The sequence below is a fragment of the Cottoperca gobio genome, chromosome 21, assembly GCF_900634415.1.
Source record: "Cottoperca gobio chromosome 21, fCotGob3.1, whole genome shotgun sequence".
NCBI classification, from domain to species: Eukaryota; Metazoa; Chordata; class Actinopteri; order Perciformes; family Bovichtidae; genus Cottoperca; species Cottoperca gobio.
In genome coordinates, this window is record NC_041375.1 from 1,695,014 (window position 1) to 1,714,092 (window position 19,079).

The 19,079-nt window shown below is 43.0% G+C and overlaps 1 protein-coding gene and 1 pseudogene across 1 annotated transcript; one reads left to right on the forward strand and one right to left on the reverse strand.

The window, feature by feature from the left end:
* Window positions 1–2,969: 2,969 nt before the first annotated feature.
* LOC115026464 (protein ZBED8-like) overlaps window positions 2,970–19,079 on the reverse strand; it is a 37,310-nt pseudogene continuing 21,200 nt past the window's right edge.
* LOC115026197 (trace amine-associated receptor 13c-like) lies at window positions 8,346–9,596 on the forward strand. Its single transcript, XM_029458887.1, has 2 exons — window positions 8,346–8,515; window positions 8,777–9,596. The coding sequence occupies exons 1-2, from the start codon at window positions 8,346–8,348 to the stop codon at window positions 9,594–9,596; spliced, it is 990 nt and encodes a 329-aa protein (XP_029314747.1).

Here is a 19,079-nt window from a genome sequence, read left to right on the forward strand (position 1 = left end):
TAATAATAAAAATAATCCATCCATCCATCCATCCATCCATCGTCTACCGCTTATCTGGGGTCGGGTCGCGGGGGCAGCAGCTCAAGTAAGGAACCCCAAACTTCCCTTCTCCGGGCCACATCCACCAGCTCCGACTGGGGGATCCCAAGACGTTCGCAGGCCAGTGAGGAGATATAATCTCTCCACCGAGTACTGGGTTTTCCCCGTGGTCTCCTCCCAGCTGGATGTGCATTTCAACTGGCTCCTTTCAACGCAAAGGAGCAGCAGCTCTACTCCGAGTCGCTCACGGATGGCTGAACTTCTCACCCTTTCTCTAAAGAAGACGTCAGCCATCCGTCTGAGAAAACCCATTTTGGCCGCTTGTAACCTTGATCTCGTTCTTTTGGTCATGACCTAGCCTTCATGACCATAGGTGAGGGTAGGAACGAAGATCGACCGGTAGATCGAGAGCTTTGCCTTCTGACTCAGCTCTCTTTTCGTCACAAAGATGCGGTAAAGCGACTGCAGTACAGCTCCCGCTGCTCCGATTCTCCGGCCAATCTCTCGCTCCATCGTCCCTTCACTCGCGAACAAGACCCTGAGATACTTAAACTCCTTCACTTGGGGTAAGAGCTCATTCCCTACCCGGAGTAGGCAATCCACCGGCTTCCTGCTGAGAGCCATGGCCTCAGATTTTGAGGTGCGGATCCTCATCCCAACCGCTTCACACTCGGCTGCGAAGCGATGCAGTGACTGTTGAAGGTCACAGACCGATGATACCATAAGGACCACATCATCTGCAAAGAGCAGCGATGAGATCCTCAGGCCCTCTCTCCTCCACGACTCCGCCTCGATATCCTATCCATGAAAATCACGAACAGGATTGGTAATAAAGTGCAGCCCTTGCGGAAGTCAACATTCACTGGGAACGAGTCCAACTTACTGCCGAATATCCGGACACAACTCTTACTTTGGGCGTACAGGGATTGGATGGCCCTCAGAAGTGACCTCCTCACCCCAAACTCCCGCAGCACCTCCCACAGTATCACCCAGGGGACCCGGTCATACGCCTTCTCCAGATCAACAAAATACATGCAGACTGAATGGGCGTACTCCCAGGCCCCCTCCAGGATCCTTGCGAGAGTAAAGAGTTGGTCCGTTGTTCCACCGCAAGGACGAAATCCGCATTGTTCCTCTTGAATCAGAGGTTCGACTATCGGCTGAACCCTCTTTTCCAGTACCTGGGAGTAGACTTTACCATGGAGGCTGAGAAGTGTGATACCCCTGTAGTTGGCACACACTCTCTGCTCCCCCTTTTTGAATAGGGGAACCACCCTCGGAGTTGTTTGACTACCTCAGTGACCTCCATCAGAGAAATTGACGATGGTCTCCCATCAGCATCCAACTATGCCTCTACCATAGACGGCGTGTTAGTTGGATTCAGGAGTTCCTCAAAGTGCTCCTTCCACCTTCTCAGTCGAAGTCAACACGGTCCCACCCTTGCTGTACACAGCTCGGACGGTTCACTGATTCCCCCTCCTGAGGTGCCATACGGTTTTCCAGATGCACCTTGGTGCCGACCGAAAGTCCTTCTCCATAGCTTCTCCAAACTTCTCCCACACTCACTGCTTTGCCTTTACCAGGACAGAGGCTGTCGCCCTTCGAGTCCGTCGGTACCCTGCAATTATTTCCGGAGTCCTCCTGGATAACATAACCCGGAAGGACTCACGGTGTTTGAGGTTTACCGCCCCTTGAGGCACCTAAGACTTTGAGAGCAAATCTCCTCACCGCAGCTTCAGCAATAGAGGTTTTGAACATTTGAACAGGTTCAATGCCCCAAACCTTCACAGGGATGTCTAAAAAGATCCTCTGCAGGGATTTCAAGAAAGCCAAACACTCCGAACTGTTGTTTGGGGCCTAGGCACAAACAGCAGTCCCTGACCATCACTGCCACTCGTGTGACAGCTCACCCGACCCCAGTGGTGTTTCCCATGAGTGGTGGGCCCACAGCATTGATGAATGTGAGGCACCACGTAGCTCCTTCAGGCGGTGCCCGACCAGGCTCCGTGGCAAACCCGGCCACCAGGCTCTCGCTGTTGGGCCCTCCCTCCGGGCCAGTACTCATCAGAAATTATCCTGTCAGCTTCCCCCTCCTCTCCTCCCTGAGAATCTTTGCCCTCGTCCAAAGATAGCTCCTCATTATCCTCATCGGATAAGCCCAAAGAAGGGGAAGAAAAAGTCTCAATCATGTCCCTGTTTACCGGTGTGGTGGGTCTAGCCGGTTGATCAGGCTGATGTTGGTGGAACTCTCTGATGAGCCGGGTATCCAGAACATGTCGAGCCGGGATTCATGACCCCTCTTAAGGCCTGTATCCCTCATAGGCCACCAAATACTGGGGACCTCTTCCACTGCGACGAGAACGGAGCAGGCGGCGAAACGTATAGGTGAGGTCGCCATCAATGAACCGAGGAGGTGGTGGAGCAGCTGGAAACAGCGAACTCTAATGAACCAGCTTAATCTTAGAAACGTGAAGTCGGGTGGATCCGCATGGCACGGGGTAGCCTGAGTCTTACTGCCACTGGGTTGATGACATTCAGAATCTCGAATGCCGCTAACTTCGATTCCACCCATAATGGAACCTTCTGGCCCAGCAGATAGGGGTGTGCCTTAGTGCAGCAGCGGTTAGCCGAAATGGCGTTATTATTATAAGTTCTGCCATTTCCTTGGCCGACAGGAGTTTGGGCAGAGGTACGAAATTAGCCATTTTACTAAACCAATCCACCAATGTCAGGATGGCAGTGTGTCATTTGGACGGTTACAGACCGCTAATAAATTCAAGAGAGATGTGTGACCAGGGACAATGGGGAACTGGCAGAGGTTGCAGGAAACCAGCAAGAGCCCAATGAGAAGGCTTGTGCTGACTGCAGACTGGACATGCGTTGACAAATGCCTGTAGGTCCTCTTCCAGAGTGGACGACCAGAATCTCTGCTACAGAACCCCTCGAGTGCTTTGGATCCCTGGGTGGTAGGAGGGTCGGGAGATGTGGGCCCACAGAAGGACGTCGGACCTCAGGGCCTGAGGCACAAACAGCTGATTAGGAGGGCAGGTGCTAGGACTGGGCTGGTTTTCTAGGGCGGCCTTTACCCTTTCCTCTACCTCCTAGGTGAGTGTGGCGATCACAGGGGAGGTCGGGAGGATGGGGTCAGGTACTCTGGTGAATTTCCCTCCCTCTCCAAATGGACGAGACAGGGCGTCGGCATTGACGTTCCGGGAACCAGGTCGGTAGGAGAGAGAAAAATGTAATCTAGTAAAAAACAGAGCTTGACGGGAGTTTAGTCTTCTGGCCGACTGAATATATTCCAAGTTCGGTCCATATCAGAAAAGGTACCTTCGTCCCCTCGAGCCAGTGACGCCACTCCTCTAACGCCAGCTTAACCGCCAGTAGTTCCCGGTTCCCTACATCGTAGTTCCACTCTGCCGGAATCAACCGTCTTGAGAAGAAGGCACAGGGGTGAAGTTTCTGATCGTTGACGGATTGCTGGGAAAGGATGGCTTCTTCCACCACATCGATGGTATCCACCTCCACGACAAATTGACCTTCTGAATCCGGTACTTGGAGGATGAGGGCGGAGGTAAACCGAATTTTAAGTTTCTGAGTTAAGGCCGTGAGTGGGGCAGCCACGGTGCTATAGCCGCAGATGAATCTTCGGTAGAAGTTGGCGAACCACAGGAATCATTGCAGCTGTTTGGGAGAGTCCGGAACAGGCCATGAAGTGACAGCTGTCACCTTGGTGGGGTCCATCTGTACACTCCCGTCCCACAATATATCCCAGGAAGGAGACAGAGGTGTGAAATTTGCACTTTTCTGTCTTTATATACCGAGAGTTCTCTAGGAGATGCTGGAGGACAGCCTGAACATGATGTACATGTTCCTTCAGGGTCCTGGAAAAGATTAGAATGTCATCCAGATAAACAAACACGTGGCTGTTCAACATGTCCCAAAGCACGTTGTTCACCAAGGCCTGGAAAACGGATGGTGCATATTTGGTAAGTCCAAAAGACCTTACCAAATATTCATAGTGTCCAGACGTGGTATTGAAGGCAGTCTTCCATTCATCTCCCTCCCGGATCCAGAACATTTGTAAGGGAAGTAGATCTTCGAGTACATTGTAGTGGGAGGTGAAACACGTATGCAAGGTCAGAGGGCTTTTCCTTAATGAGAAGTGGACAAAATTTGAATGGTAGTTATTGCCGGTGGAAAAGCACGCCTGTCCGAGTGTTGCTTTCCATGTGACTGAAATAGTTATTTAATTCTTGCATGTTTTGTTTTGCATGACTTCAGTCCATATGTTTCCACATGAGGAAAGGGTAAGCCAGTGAAAATATCCCGCTAGAATACTTGATGAGTTAAATAAGAAAATATATTAAAATATTTGTTCATTATTTTAGGTTTAAGTTCCGAAATTGGAGATTCATTTTCCCGAATAAAAACATTTCATGATTTTTTCACATATTACACCCTGGGCCCATATTTTAGACAAGTCAATATAATAAACATTACAACATAATGTATTCAAAGACATGCAATATATTAGCCTAATTGTAATAACAGTGGGCCTATTATATCTATTTAGTGATGTTTCTGAAATTAAGTATCACCTTGATCAGCTGTGGGAAATGAGCAAACTGCCTCCTGCCCATGCTCTGCCTGTACAGATCCCGCCTGGAGGTGAGACTGTGGATGACTGCCCTTGCACTGGACCAGGGTTATGCCATTTCCTTGCAGCTTTAGTGTGACTTCGTTAATTTTTTCAAAAAAGTCTACAAGTTCAATGATGTCGCAGCGGCTGGACATTACCTTTTCCCCGAGATCTGCATCAACCTGCCCCATGAACTCCACGATGCTGTCAAACAGCTCACAAAAACGAGCAAGGCAGTTTCCTTTTGAGAGCCAGCGGACATTTGTGTGGAAAAGAAGACGCTCAAATGTCTCATCATTTTCCTGACACAGCTGTCGGAACAGTCTGTCATTCAGGGCACGGGCTTATATTTTGTTTATTGCCTTGACTGCTATATTAAGTGAATCGTGAAGAGCTGGACTTTTAGATTTGGCCACAAGGTTGTGGCGGTGCAAGACACAGTGGACTGCGAGGACGTGCGGGACCTGCTCCTTCAGCAGAGCAGTGAAGCCACGGTACCTGCCAACCATGGAGGGAGCACCATCAGTGGCGCATGATAGGATGTTGCTAATGGGAATTGACTTCTCCTCCAGATACGCATGAAGCCCATTAAAAATGGTCTGGCCCTTGGTGTCGGTTTCGAGATATTTAGAAAACAAAAATTCCTCAGCCATCTCCTTTGTGTTGGAGGCCCTATAGCGGACATAGGCCATCAGCAGGGCATTGTTGTCTGAGGTGGTTGTCTCATCCAGCTGAATGCTGAAATAAGAGTCCTGGAGGATGACACACAGCTGCTCCTCTGTATCATAGCCCATTTTATTAATCCTGTGTGCCTCGGTGTCATTGCTGAGTGGGAGCGATTTCAGCATAAAGTTTCGTTCAAATTTATTAAATATATGGCTCTCAAGGAAATACATAAAAACAATATTTGGCTTTTATGGCTCTCCCAGCCAAAAAGGTTCCCGACCCCTGTCCTAGGGGATACTACATTCTAGGTTTCAGCCAAATCAGAGATAGTTTAGGTTTTTAGCTACTTAGTTTGAAAGCTAGACAAAACCTAAATATTGTCCAATCATCTTGAGATTCATAGCACTTATTCATTGTTCTAGGGGGATAGTACATTATAGGTTTCAGCCAAATCAGAGCTAGTTTAGGTTTTTAGCTACATAGCTAAAGCTAACCAAGATTGTCCAATCATCTTGAAATTCACAGCGTTTATTCATGGTCCTAGGGGAATATTACACACCGAGTTTCAGCATCCTCACTCTTATCATTGTGCAGATGCCTGCTAGTTTTAATATCCTCAGACTTAGCATTGTGGAGATATGACCCTGTCCACCATCGACACTGACCTCTGTGACCTCCAATCAAATAAGGCCCTGTTTTCAGTTGTCTTGTGAATTTTGATATTAAAATCACAGCAGGTGATCTCTGAGAACTCCTGAATAGAGTAACCTTGGCCTCGCCACGTGGCCCCTGAAAGGAAGTAGCCGTGTGAAGGAATGAGCAGGTTGACTCTCCGGATTCTCTTTGATTGTGTCCATATGAGGTGCCCCAACTAATGTCCAAAGCTAATTTAAAGCTATTTTGGCTGAAATATGGACTGTCCATTTCCAATAACATTAAATGGGAATATTCCCTTACTTTCTGCCCATTAATTTCCAATGGCAAATGTACAGCTTCCCGTGGGGTTCTATAAATACTTTGAGATGTGGAACTAGTGTGGGATAATCTGAGACCCTAAGTAGAATTGCAAATGGAAAAGGAGAGATTGTGTGAGGGCCACGAAACTTCCCATACTCAACCAGGACTTCAGTGAGAGTCTACACACCAAATTAGGGGCCGCCCGGTACTTTTGGGCCTTTGCACGTCTTCCAATTCAGGTGAAATGGAAAATCCTTGGGCACTGCCCTCAAGGTGTACCTGTTTTGATTCAAATCAGAATAAGTTTCATTTTTTAACTTCTTTGCCATATAAAGATCAAAGGCAACAATGATTAAACATTGTCCAATCATCTTGAGTGTTTATTCATGGTCCAAGGGGGAGTTTCAAGCAAATCCGAGCTAGTTTAGCTTTAGAGCTACCTAGCTACAGCTAACCAAGATTGTCCAATCATCTTGAAATGTATGTTTATTCATGGTCCTAGGGGGATAGTACACACCGAGTTTCAGCTTCCTCACACTTAGCATTGTGGAGATGACTCTGTAGACCAGGGGTCGGGAACATATGGCTCGCGAGCCATATATGGCTCTTTCGATGACGCGATATGGCTCACAGACAATTTTGAGCTGACATTTTTTAACATGATTAACAAGTAATAAATAATTATACTGTGTCATTTTAAAGTAGTATTTTCAGTTGTGTTGTGAATTTTGATATCATCTGTAAGGGAAGGTCTTTGTCTTGTACACTTCCAATGTATTTCGGCGAAATTTGTCAATGGGCAGTGGACAAATCCCAACCCACTTCCCTAAGGTATGGTAGCTGTTTCTTAAATCTAACTTGGTGAAAATAGTCACACCCTGTAGGTAAAGGATAGCGGTTCTTTACTGTAATGTCATTCAAGCCCCTGTAGTCGATGCAGGGCCTCAGTGATGTATCTTTCTTTTCCACAAAGAAGAAACCCGCCTCTTCGGGGCAAGAAGAGGGACGGATAATCCGATGACTTACCGTCTTCAGAATATGGCCGTCTAATGCGTTGGCTGGAACAGGACGAGGTAAGGGAGCCCGATTTATTCCCAACTGTAGAGCGATATCTTCATCAATAATGTTGACGTCTGCATCAGAGTCAATGAAGACTGCTAGAGCCTGCGAGCTCTCCGGTAGGCTCCCTCCACGTTGTCGCTCCCGTCTCCTGGTCTGGATGCGCTAGTCCATCCTGGAAGTGAGCTCGATTACCCCATCCAGTGAAAAGGATATATCAAAAGATACAAGTTCATCTTTAATATAATCCGCTAGACCTCGAAGGTAGGCGTCGTACTGGGCCGCCGAGTTACAGTTACTCAGGCGGCCTCTGGTGCGAAATTCAATGGCATAATCCACCACAGATCTATTACCTTCCTATTATTAAAACTAGCTCAGCGTGAAAGGCCAAATAAAATTGATTCTATTTTGCATTCAAATATTTCTTTGTTTTAACTTGTGTAAGTCTTTGTGTGTGTTTTCCTTATCTATGATTACATTACAGGTCATGATCATGAATGTCTGATATTCCTGAAACACGGAGGATGGGGTTGTAAACTTTTTGTAGCTTAACATTCTTCATTCAGTTCCTGTTGGTTTGTCCAATTAAAGATATCATAATATTCTGTAATAATGTAGGGTTGGAGTCACCAATCTTTGCTATACTGTTGTAATTGAGTCACAGAAGTAAATTCAAAAGGTGTAATGGCTGAAGAAACAACGTATATGTTTATATTTTCAAACCTTCATGAATCACGTTCACTATCAGAATCATGATGCCGTGGGGTCAACACCTCTAGGGTCACACTGTTTTCAGACACGGCCGACACACGGCTGACATTGCCTTAGTAACTACAGAAAACAAAGTTCAGAGGAGGGACTTCAGTCTTTGCTGGAGAAGAAAATACCAATAGTCTGGCATGAGAGACGAGAAGAGATAAATCAGCTGTATAACAGAGAGCTTTGCCAGAACACAGCAGCTTCTCACCACCTCCCTCTGCAGATGGAGACTTCAGAAGGAGCTGAACTCTGCTTTCCACAACTCAACAATTCTTGCAGGAAACCCATGCCAGCTCAGTTACATGCCATGCTCACTTACACCGTGGTGTCCTTCATCTCTCTGCCCACTGTAACTCTCAACCTGCTGGTCATCATCTCTATCTCCCACTTCAGGCAGAGACATACTTTCAGCCTAAGATTATATATTTTCATATTAGATGTTTAAAATAATTAGTCCTACATGTCTTCTTTTACATATGAATGTTTTAGTTAATATTAATTATCTTTTGAAATATTAAGTATTCAAACATGATGTTGTGTGACATAACATTTTGAATAATTTCATGACAATAAGAATGTCCTTTGTTCTACTGCTGTTACTAACAAGCTACTATTGATGATAACCTCATACGTAATGATATTCTTCCTCTCCAGGCAGCTCCACACCCCCACCAACCTCCTCATCCTCTCCCTGGCTGTCTCAGACTTCTTCGTGGGCCTCCTGCTAATGCCTTTTGGAATCATTTTAACAGATGCTTGCTGGTTCCTGGGTGACCTAATGTGTGCTCTGTATTATGTTGTACATTTTATCATTATCTCTTCTTCAGTTGGAAACATGGTGCTCATATCAATTGATCGTTATTTGGCTATTTGTGACCCTCTACGTTACACCACCAGAGTTACTCTGAACAGAACAAAAGTCTGTGTTTGTCTGTGTTGGATTTGCTCTTTTCTCTATAATTGTCTAATTGCAAAGGACTTTCTGAGACAACCTGATTCATATAATTCCTGCTATGGAGAGTGTGTATTTGTTGTTGACTATATCACAGGAGCTGTTGTCTTAGTCTTTTCCTTTATTGTCCCCATTACTGTCATCATAGTTCTGTATATGAGAGTGTTTGTGGTGGCTGTGTCTCAGGCTCGAGCCATGCGCTCTCATATTGCAGCTGTTACACTCCAGCGTTCAGTTGGTGGAACTGCTAAGAAATCTGAGATGAAAGCAGCCAGGACTCTCGGTATTGCTGTAGTTGTCTTTCTATTTTGTTCATTTATATATTACTCTCCATCCCCGAGCAGTGAGGATATTAAAGTCAGTAGTTCATCCTCACTTGTTGCAGTCTGGCTAATGTATTTTAACTCTTGTCTAAACCCAGTGATCTATGCCTTCTTTTACCCCTGGTTTAGAAAATCTATCAAACTCATTGTTACCTTTAAGATACTTCGGCCTGACTCTTGTGATACTAAAATACTGTAGAGACAGACTGGAGAAACAGCGTTGTTCTTATATGTTTATATTTTCAAACCTTCATGAATCATGTTCACTATCAGACAATCATTGTGTTCATTGTCATGACTTCATCTGAAAGTATAATCCAACATGCTTCTGTCATTACCTCTGCCAAGGAAGTTATGTTTTCAGCTCAGTGCGTTTGTGTTCGTCACAGGGCTGATGCACAAATTGTTTTTCACTTTTGTTGACTTTGTGTCAGGGCTTTTGTGCTGCATTCATGTAGTGTCAGTATAATCTGAAACATTAATTCCCAGTGTGGCAGTGTTAATCATATCAATAGTTGAATGTTTTAGCTGACTAAAAGTGAATATTTTTGCATTGGGAGCTTGTTGTAAGATTAGTAATAGGGTACAGTACGTTAATTGTTTTTCTTAGCAACATAAAATGTATTTAACAGATATTTAACAGCAGGTAGGTAACAGGCAGACAGAAAACAGCATTGAAACTATGATGATCTGACAACTGCACAAAGGACGTGGACCGGTATACAGTATGGGGAAAGTGGCTGACGAGTGAATAATATGCAGGGAGGAGGCGGGCGGGGAAGGCCTGACAGAGCTCATGAGGGAAATGGTACAGGCGTGTAGGTGGATGGTTTTAGGATGGCAGGTCTGGGGAGTGAGAGAAACAAACATGGACTCCGGTCAAGTAGTCAAAAAATTGAAGTCCTATGTCTTTTCTTAACCACTTTTCCTTGACGGAAAAAGTGACGAGGTCAAGGAGAGATGTGAAGGAGGACTTAAGAAAAGACAACCTCAGTACTAAGAGAATCCCACTGCACTTAGGCTTTGTAATTATGATGTGAATGCTGATGTTATTGAGGTGGGTCTGTCGTGGTTAAACTTCAATTTTTCTGAAGAATAAAAGTGCATCGAGATGAATCCCAATTAGTGTGATTATATAAAAATAATTAAATAATACTTCATGCAATATGTGCGTAATGTGTTAGGACTAAACATTTCAATACTACTATACATTTCATCATTCTTATGTTTAAACATGTTGAAAAATAAGACCTGGAACTAATCAATTAAATCAATGACAAATTGATTGATAATAATTTGTCATTTATCAATTTGCTGATTTTAGTGAAATATGTCTTCAAATAGATTGTTTTGTTCGACCAACTGATTGAAAAACACAGATACGTTAATGTAGAGGATAAACAGAACAAGGTGAAGAAAAAAAAAGCATTTTTTCTGCTCAAAAACAGACTTATTCTCAACTGATGACCGATTCTCTATCATGTGAATATTTAATGAAATAATCAACCAATCATTTAATCTCTAATGTTGACCATGTTCACCATCTTATTTGGTTTTTAACATGGTATTTGCAAGCTTATAAAGCAAAATGTTACTTTTCATCCTGTGAGGATCAATGTCTGTTAAATGTTACAATATCAACAGCTATAATTAAAATGACAATATTATAAGGCCTAAAGTATACGTTTTGTATATTGACTACTTTAAAAGTATGTTAGTCAGCCACTTGAATCTTTACATTGTTCCAAGTTTGGCTGTAGTTTCTTGTTAACTTTATTGTTGAACTGAGTTGTTCCAAAAACACTCCAGAGTGGTTCTCAATGTTTCACTTTTTGGTTGTCCTCCAACATCTACAGATCAAATACAATAAAGCTTTAGTGTATTATGAGTCAAGGTACACTGGAGGGATTTTGTTGGCTATGGTCTGATTAGGGAGAGATTGTGTGATATTCCCCTGTTAGGGCTCACCTGTGGAGAATTCATTACAGGTGCTGTGCACAGTTTCAGAACTACCTGATTGAGATAATCAATTAAAAACTAAACCAATGAAAAAAGTTCATTATTAGAGTTGATTTAATGTTCATTGTGTGTCTTTTGGGCTAATATTACATTAGTGAAATGTAAATGTCCATCATCTACTTGTGTCAAATTGGAATACCTTACCAGTACTCAGTTTTCTGTCTGTTATGACCTGTTATTATTAGAGCTGTCAAATTAGTGCGTTCATTTCGATTCATTTATCACAGAAAAAATAACACGACAAAACAATTATCGCAGATTAATCGCGCTCTTAGATGCCCCTTGACCCTTTACGTCAGGGGTGTCAAACTCATTTTAGTTCAGGGGCCACATACAGCTCAATTTGATCTCAAGTGTGCCGGACCAGTAAAATTATATCATAATAACCTGTAAATAACGAGATCTCAAAATGTCTCCCTTTGTTTTAGTGCAAAAAAGTACATTCTGAAAATGTTCACATTTAATTAATTATCTTTTTACAAAACATTATGAACAACCTAAAAGTGCAATTTTAACAATATGATGCCTCAGTTTATCATTTAGTTGCATTACAACTTACAGATCAGTGTATCAGGCACAAAACACACAGGTCACAGGTATCTGGAACAATATAGTATTTTACTTTATGATCAAAACAACTTGTCAAGATATAGAAATAATTTTTAAATTACATTCATTTCCACATCTGTGTAGTAATCCTGACACCACACAAATACAAAATAAAGTGGCAACTATTAGGAAGAAGGTTAAGTTCTCCCCCTGCCTTGTAAATGTATAAAATGTATACATGAAAATACATAAAGGTTGTGTCTCTTTGTACTGCAGCTGCTGACTGACATTATATTTCACACTGTTCAATGTCTTTAGAGAGCCTACAAAATGATATTTTGTCAGTGTTATTGGGCTTGGTATATGATAGAGGTTGCATTTCTATTGTGAAATGTGGCATATATATTTTTTTATTATTGATGTATTCGTAATAAATCACGATCATAACAGCATAAAAATGACTTCCGCTAACAACAATCGATCGCTGCGCCGAGAGCATCCACTTCGGCAATGTTTGGGCGATGACGTCACAAGTAGAACACAGCCGCTAGTGTTTGTCTGCGTTGAAGTGTCCAGCAAAGACTGATGTCAATTATTATGATAAAGAACGGACAACAATCGATCGCCAAGAATAATTAGCAAGCGATGTGGGGCCGTCTCCAAATCTAGCTTTCTGTGGCCAAAAGATAATAAAATGTCGTGTTTATGGACAAGACAAGTGCGTTGATGAAACCGATGATTTGAAAGAGACGACCAAATGCATTCACCAAAAGGGAGAGAGCGAAGGTCAGCCGTGCTACTGTTTAATTTATTTATTGTTTTTAGCATAAAGCCATAATCGGTCTAGGCCAGACATGGGCAAACTACGGTCCGCGGGCCATATACGGCCAGTTAGGCTTTTTAATCCGGCCCGCCGACTCGCCGTGTGGAACTGCTTGACGAAGATATAGTCAGCGAGTTAAACAAAAAGGCGGAGTCCTTTAAGTTATATTCACTAGCACTGGATGAAAGTAATGACATAAAAGACACTGCTCAGCTCCTAATTTTTATCCGAGGGATTAATGACAGTTTAGAGATAACGGAGGAGCTTTTGAGCATGGAATCGCTGAAGGGGAAAACGCGAGGAGAGGACTTGTATGAACAGGTGTCTGCTGTCATCGAGAGAATGAAGCTGCCTTGGAGTAAACTTGTCAGTGTCACCACGGATGGATCGCCAAATTTAACTGGAAAAAACGTCGGGCTGCTGAAAAGAATCCAGGATAAAGTGAAAGAAGAAAATCCTGACCAGGATGTTATTTTTCTTCACTGCATCATTCATCAAGAATCTCTGTGTAAGTCTGTATTGCAGCTTAATCATGTCGTGGATCCAGTTGTAAAACTTGTTAACTTCATATGAGCAAGGGGACTTAATCACCATCAGTTCATTACGTTCCTAGAGGAAACCGATGCGGATCACCAGGACTTACTTTACCACTCTCGTGTCCGCTGGTTAAGTTTGGGGAAAGTGTGTCAACGAGTGTGGGAGCTCAAAGAGGAGATTCGCTCATTTTTGGAGCTAATGGGGAAATCCGACGAATTCCCTGAGCTGACCGACACGGACTGGCTTTGTGACTTTGCGTTTGCTGTGGACATATTGTCACACATGAATGAGCTGCACGTTAAGCTGCAGGGGAAAGATCAGTTTGTGCACGACATGTACACAAATGTGAGAGCCTTCAAATCCAAGCTGATTTTATTCTCCAGGCAAATGTCAAACAAATCTTTCGCTCATTTTCCCACACTGGCCATGCAGAAAGAGGCCATCCGAAACGTGAAGAAATACTGCACATCACTGGACGACATGCACAGAGAATTCTGCCATCGGTTCTCTGATTTTGAAAAAATTGACAAGTCACTTCAGCTGGTGTCCTGTCCCCTGTCCCAAGACCCCGAAACAGCACCGCATGAGCTGCAATTGGAGCTGATCGATCTTCAGTCTGACTCCGTCTCACAGGAGAAGTTCAAGTCTCTTAAACTGAATGACTTTTACGCTTCACTTAACGAAGCCACGTTTCCAAACCTCCGGAGGATGGCACAGAAGATGCTGGCATTGTTTGGCTCGACCTACGTGTGTGAGCAGACTTTCAGCGTCATGAACATCAACAAAGCCCGTCACAGATCCCGGTTAACTGACCAACACCTCAGATCTATCCTGAGAATTGCCACAACAAAACTAACTCCAGACTTTGATGCACTGGCAAAAAAGGGAGACCAACAACACTGTTCCCACTGAAATGTGAGTTTCTCTACTGTGTTATGAAAAAAATGCATATGGAAAGTTTGGAGGAGCGTCTTTTAATTAAGAGCAATGTGCGCATTTACGCACAGCAGCGGTACAGTAGCTTAATTTACACGCCGCACATCGCTCTCAATTTAAAGTCCCCTTTCTAGTTTCTGCTGCAGGCAGGATATTTAATACAGTCTATCTCTCAGGACAATCCGTTCATTATTTTGCGGGGTTTAAAACAATTAGAAATTATTGAGCTTGAGTATTTCGTTGGGTAATAATATGTTTTGAATGTTGAAAGTGATTCCATTGATCTTTTTCCAGTAAATGTTGATTTCTTTAACTTAGCACCTTCAATTGAAATGTATAAAAAACAGACGCAATCTCCAAGTTTGATAAATTACATTGCGTGTCCAAATGCTCCTGGTCCGGCCCGCAAGTCAAAAGGTTTGCCCACCCCTGGTCTAGGCCTACTGTATGTAACGAGTTTACACCAGGCCCTAGCCAATGTGTGTTATTGTTTGTAGTATTAATAACTTTAGCTAATTACACTTCATTAGCTTAATTAAGTATAGATTCAATGTTTATAACAGGCTTCTCCATTTTATTCTGTAGTTTGAGTAAAAGCGTGAGTCTATTTAACTTTTAACTATCACCCTATTATTACAGAGGTGTTGAAACATTGGTGAATGAAGCCACTGACAGAACTGAGGATACCTGTATGATCAGCGACCATCTATTGGACATCCACACTGGGGAGGAAGCTGTGTGTACACCAGTAAGTATACAGACTGTACGTCATCTGTACATTACAGTTGTAGTACCAGTAGACCTGCACATGACGTGTTAAACATACAATCACCACATGCATGTACATAATTCATATATTTGTTTGATTTGATATCATTGCTCTCTCAATCAATTCAACCACATCTTTTATTATGAATGTTATTAGATATGTTCTTTACGCAGACATGTATAAACATGCAATACAATTTCAAGCTTGTTTGAAAGATTTATTAGTAAAGTTGTGTTTTGTAAATTTCAGACATGTCAGAATGAAATTGCTGTGCAGACGGATCCCCCTCCACGGACACACCACAAGTCCATGCAGGCGCGACCACGTGTCAGCTCAGCTGGACTGCAAGTTCCAATCCAAGTTGGTTGTTCCAAAGGTCAGCATCATTATATTTCAACATTAATATGTAAGGTACAAATACAGATACACACATACACACACACACACATACACACATATACATATATATATATATATATAATTCTTGATTGTAAAACATCTTTTTTGCAAAGTATGTTACTGAACTCTTGACGGAGACTCAACGCTTTGTGCCAAGACAATGTTGATGAGGAACCTTTGGAAGTCCCAGCTCCACTCAGCAGTCGGTGGAAGAACCAAACAAGAGGGATGCTGTTGTGCTGTAGAGAAGCAGATCCAATCACTGAACTGACATTGTGTTTTGTTATTGAATCTAATAAAGTGCTGATACTTGAACGACGTGTAGTTGTCAGATGGAAACGTAGCACAGATTCTTTGAATGGCACATGATGGCAGTCTGTGGTTCTTACCAAGTATTCCCCAGCAGAATCTCACCGGCTGTATGCCACATAGCGATACATTCTGTAACATACAAGATAATACATGTCAATGGTAATCACTTCAACGTTATTTATCTATTTATTCTGTGACTGGGCCAGAGTGACCATTCGACTTCCCATAAATACATCAAAGTTTCTGAGCTCTACACATTTGTGCACACAAGTAACTTTCTCATTACGTGGCTGATCACATGCTTGTTGTCTGTCCCTCTTTGAATACCTTTGGTAGGTTGTCTGCAACACCCAAACATCCAGACACTTTGATTTGAATCCTGGGTGATCTGTTATGCAGGTTATGTTTGCACCATGTCCCTCATATTCATTGAATTCCTCCATGACATCCTTTTCTTGGCAGCAGCTCTTCAATTGCTTCCATAATTGTACAATTTTCACACGTGCCCCTAATTGTACAAAGGAAGAATGGTAAGGACATACTATTTATATGCCTGTGTTTGACGACAGGCTCGTAAGCCTGTTATGGTCGTACGGAGGTCGGATCTACCTAGTAGCAACTTTTTACCCGTTTCACGTAATTCTCGTAAAGGTACGACATCGTAACTTCCATGAACATCTGGTAAGTGTTCCCGCTACTATAGGCAGCCGTAAGACAGTCAGTATACAGACTATACTTTATAAAGCAGCGCTGTCCTCCAGTCTGTTTGTTAGCTAATAGCTAATGCTTTATATACAGCTGGTAATATATGACGTTTGACATCAGACACAACGATAGAACCTCAACCGCAGAAACATCGAGAAAGAATAAGTTATTAAACTTACAGACGTCGATGTGTCGAAGTTGAGAAATAATTGAATATTTAGCTATCGAGCAATCTGCGGACAACTAGTCGGGTTCCATAACAATTCAAGGAAACCAAGCTATCGACTCGATATAGGATAGCTTGTGATCTATTTACGATCGAGGATAATGTTACGTTTTGTTATGATGTATTTACTATTTATTGGGAAGTTCTATGAATTATAGTCAAATGTATATACCTGTCTGTGTTCTGTTGCTGCAGCGGATCTCCGCCAAATCCAGGATCACCATCACCATCATCCGCATGTTCGCTCCCGTCTGTGTCTCCATCTTGAATACTGTGTCTCGAGCTGCTCTGTTTCCACCACGTTAAACTCGCCCGCATGATCTAAATCCACGACACCGGCATCCTCTTCAATAAACGCCTCTTCTTGAAGGTGCAACGAGTCTATTGACGACTCACTGTCACTCGATTCTGTCGAAAGATCCCAGCCAGAGTCCGACATCGCCACGTCTGCCGTGCTGTCTGTGTATTCAACTGGTGGACTGTGTTCTACTTGTGACGTCAGAACACGGCGTCGGCTGTTTCCGGTAGCGGCGATGTCAACATCGGTGGTCGACATACTAAATCGTGATTTATTAAATACTGCGAGCATAGTGTCATAGAGAAATATACAACGTGCAAAAGTTTCTGAAGCAGCATTTCACATTAAGTAGGCTTACTCACTGTTTAGTTTGCTCCTGAAACTTGGCATCTTTTAGCGTCACAAGTGCATCAATATCAGCCATCAAATCCTGAGTAACAGCCAATTTCAGGATGTAGTGAATGTGTGTGAGCCTGGAGTGCAGCTTTGTTTTATTGATGCTCATTACAGAGAAAAGTTGTTCACAAAGGTAGGTAGTCCCGAACATGCACAAAACCTTTGTAGCGAGGGCTGTCAATGTGGGGTGCCTTGGCAAGAGATGCTGATAAAAGGTGTCTAAGCCCGCCGAGGCAAATGAGTCTTTCAAATCTGAATTACACTGCAAGATGATTACTTCAAGTTGAATGTCGACAGATCAGAAGCCTTGACCGTGAATGACTTTGATGCTAATGCTATTTCGCTAGCAATAAGGTATCTTTCACTGCTGCATCGCCGATATCTTGGATACAGGTAACAACAGACTGCTGTTTCTTCAGACCCGCTAACAATTAATTTATCTCCTCAGTTGCAAGCTGTTGTATTTTTCCGCCATGATGAGTCTCATAGTGACGCCAAATATGATATTCTTTGACATTTTCTGGCGGACTCCGTCCATACCTTTACAGCTCTCAGCCACCAGCCCCCATATAATGTAAATGTAAACACATAAGGGACGGGTATATACATTCAGGAAATACATGTTTATTTAAAGTATGTATTACTTGTACAGACGTGTTTATAAGATTTATGTATTTTATTTGATGAGTTATTATCATCAATTTATTTGATGATGGATGAGTTGTGTGCCTTTTGTTTCCCCGACGAGGACTTCCTTGCGATGGCAGAGTCGGGAAACTTGTCCGCTCACTACCACTGAAATCATCGCAGAAGTTGGAAGGCTACATTATTTATATAAAATCGACATCTTTCCCTCAGCTTTGGTCACTTGGTTTTAACTTGTTTGGCAGGTACAACTGCATCTCCATCTATCTCCCGTTCACTGTGACTCTCATCCATATGTTTTCGTCTTCTTCTGTGTTATTGTTCCTGTTTTCTTCTTCTGTGTGTTTAGTGGCGGATAACGTTTTTTCAGCTAAAGTTAAACATAATACTGCAGTTGTTTTACTCAGGTAAAACAACTGCTTTACCTGAGGCCCCTGAAACTTTGAGAGCACATCTCCTCACCGCAGCTTCAGCAATAGAGGTTTTGAACATCGCCCACTTAGGTTCAATGCCCCAAACCTCCACAGGGATGTTTAAAAAGATCCTTCCAAGAAGGCCAAACACTCCGAACTGCTGTTTGGGGCCTAGGCACAAACAACGATCAGAGTTTTCCCACCCGTAACCTGATGGCGTAGGGTATGGGTCGGGAACCTATGGCTTGCGAGCCATATATGGCTCTTTCGTTGACGCAGACAATTTTGAGCTGACATTTTTTAACATGATTAACAAGTAATAAATAATTATACTGTGTCATTTTAAAGCAAAACATTTAGCAGCGGATTTTGTTTTAGTTCTCCCCTCTCCTTTCCTCCGCTCTGTCTCTGACTGTGTGCGCACGTGTGTGTGCGTGGGGGGGAGGGAGAAACAGCTCAGGAGAAACTGTGCAAAGCAAGCAGTCCAGGGGTGTCAAACTCAATCACAGGGAGGGCCAACATTATGAATAGGACAACATGGTCGCCTGCATTTATAGCCTACATGTGCTTTACTCCTTTTTTCATGTATGTGGTCATTATATTACTTTATTTCTGAATCTACTGTCGATGTTTGTGTCAAATCTCTTTCTTTTCT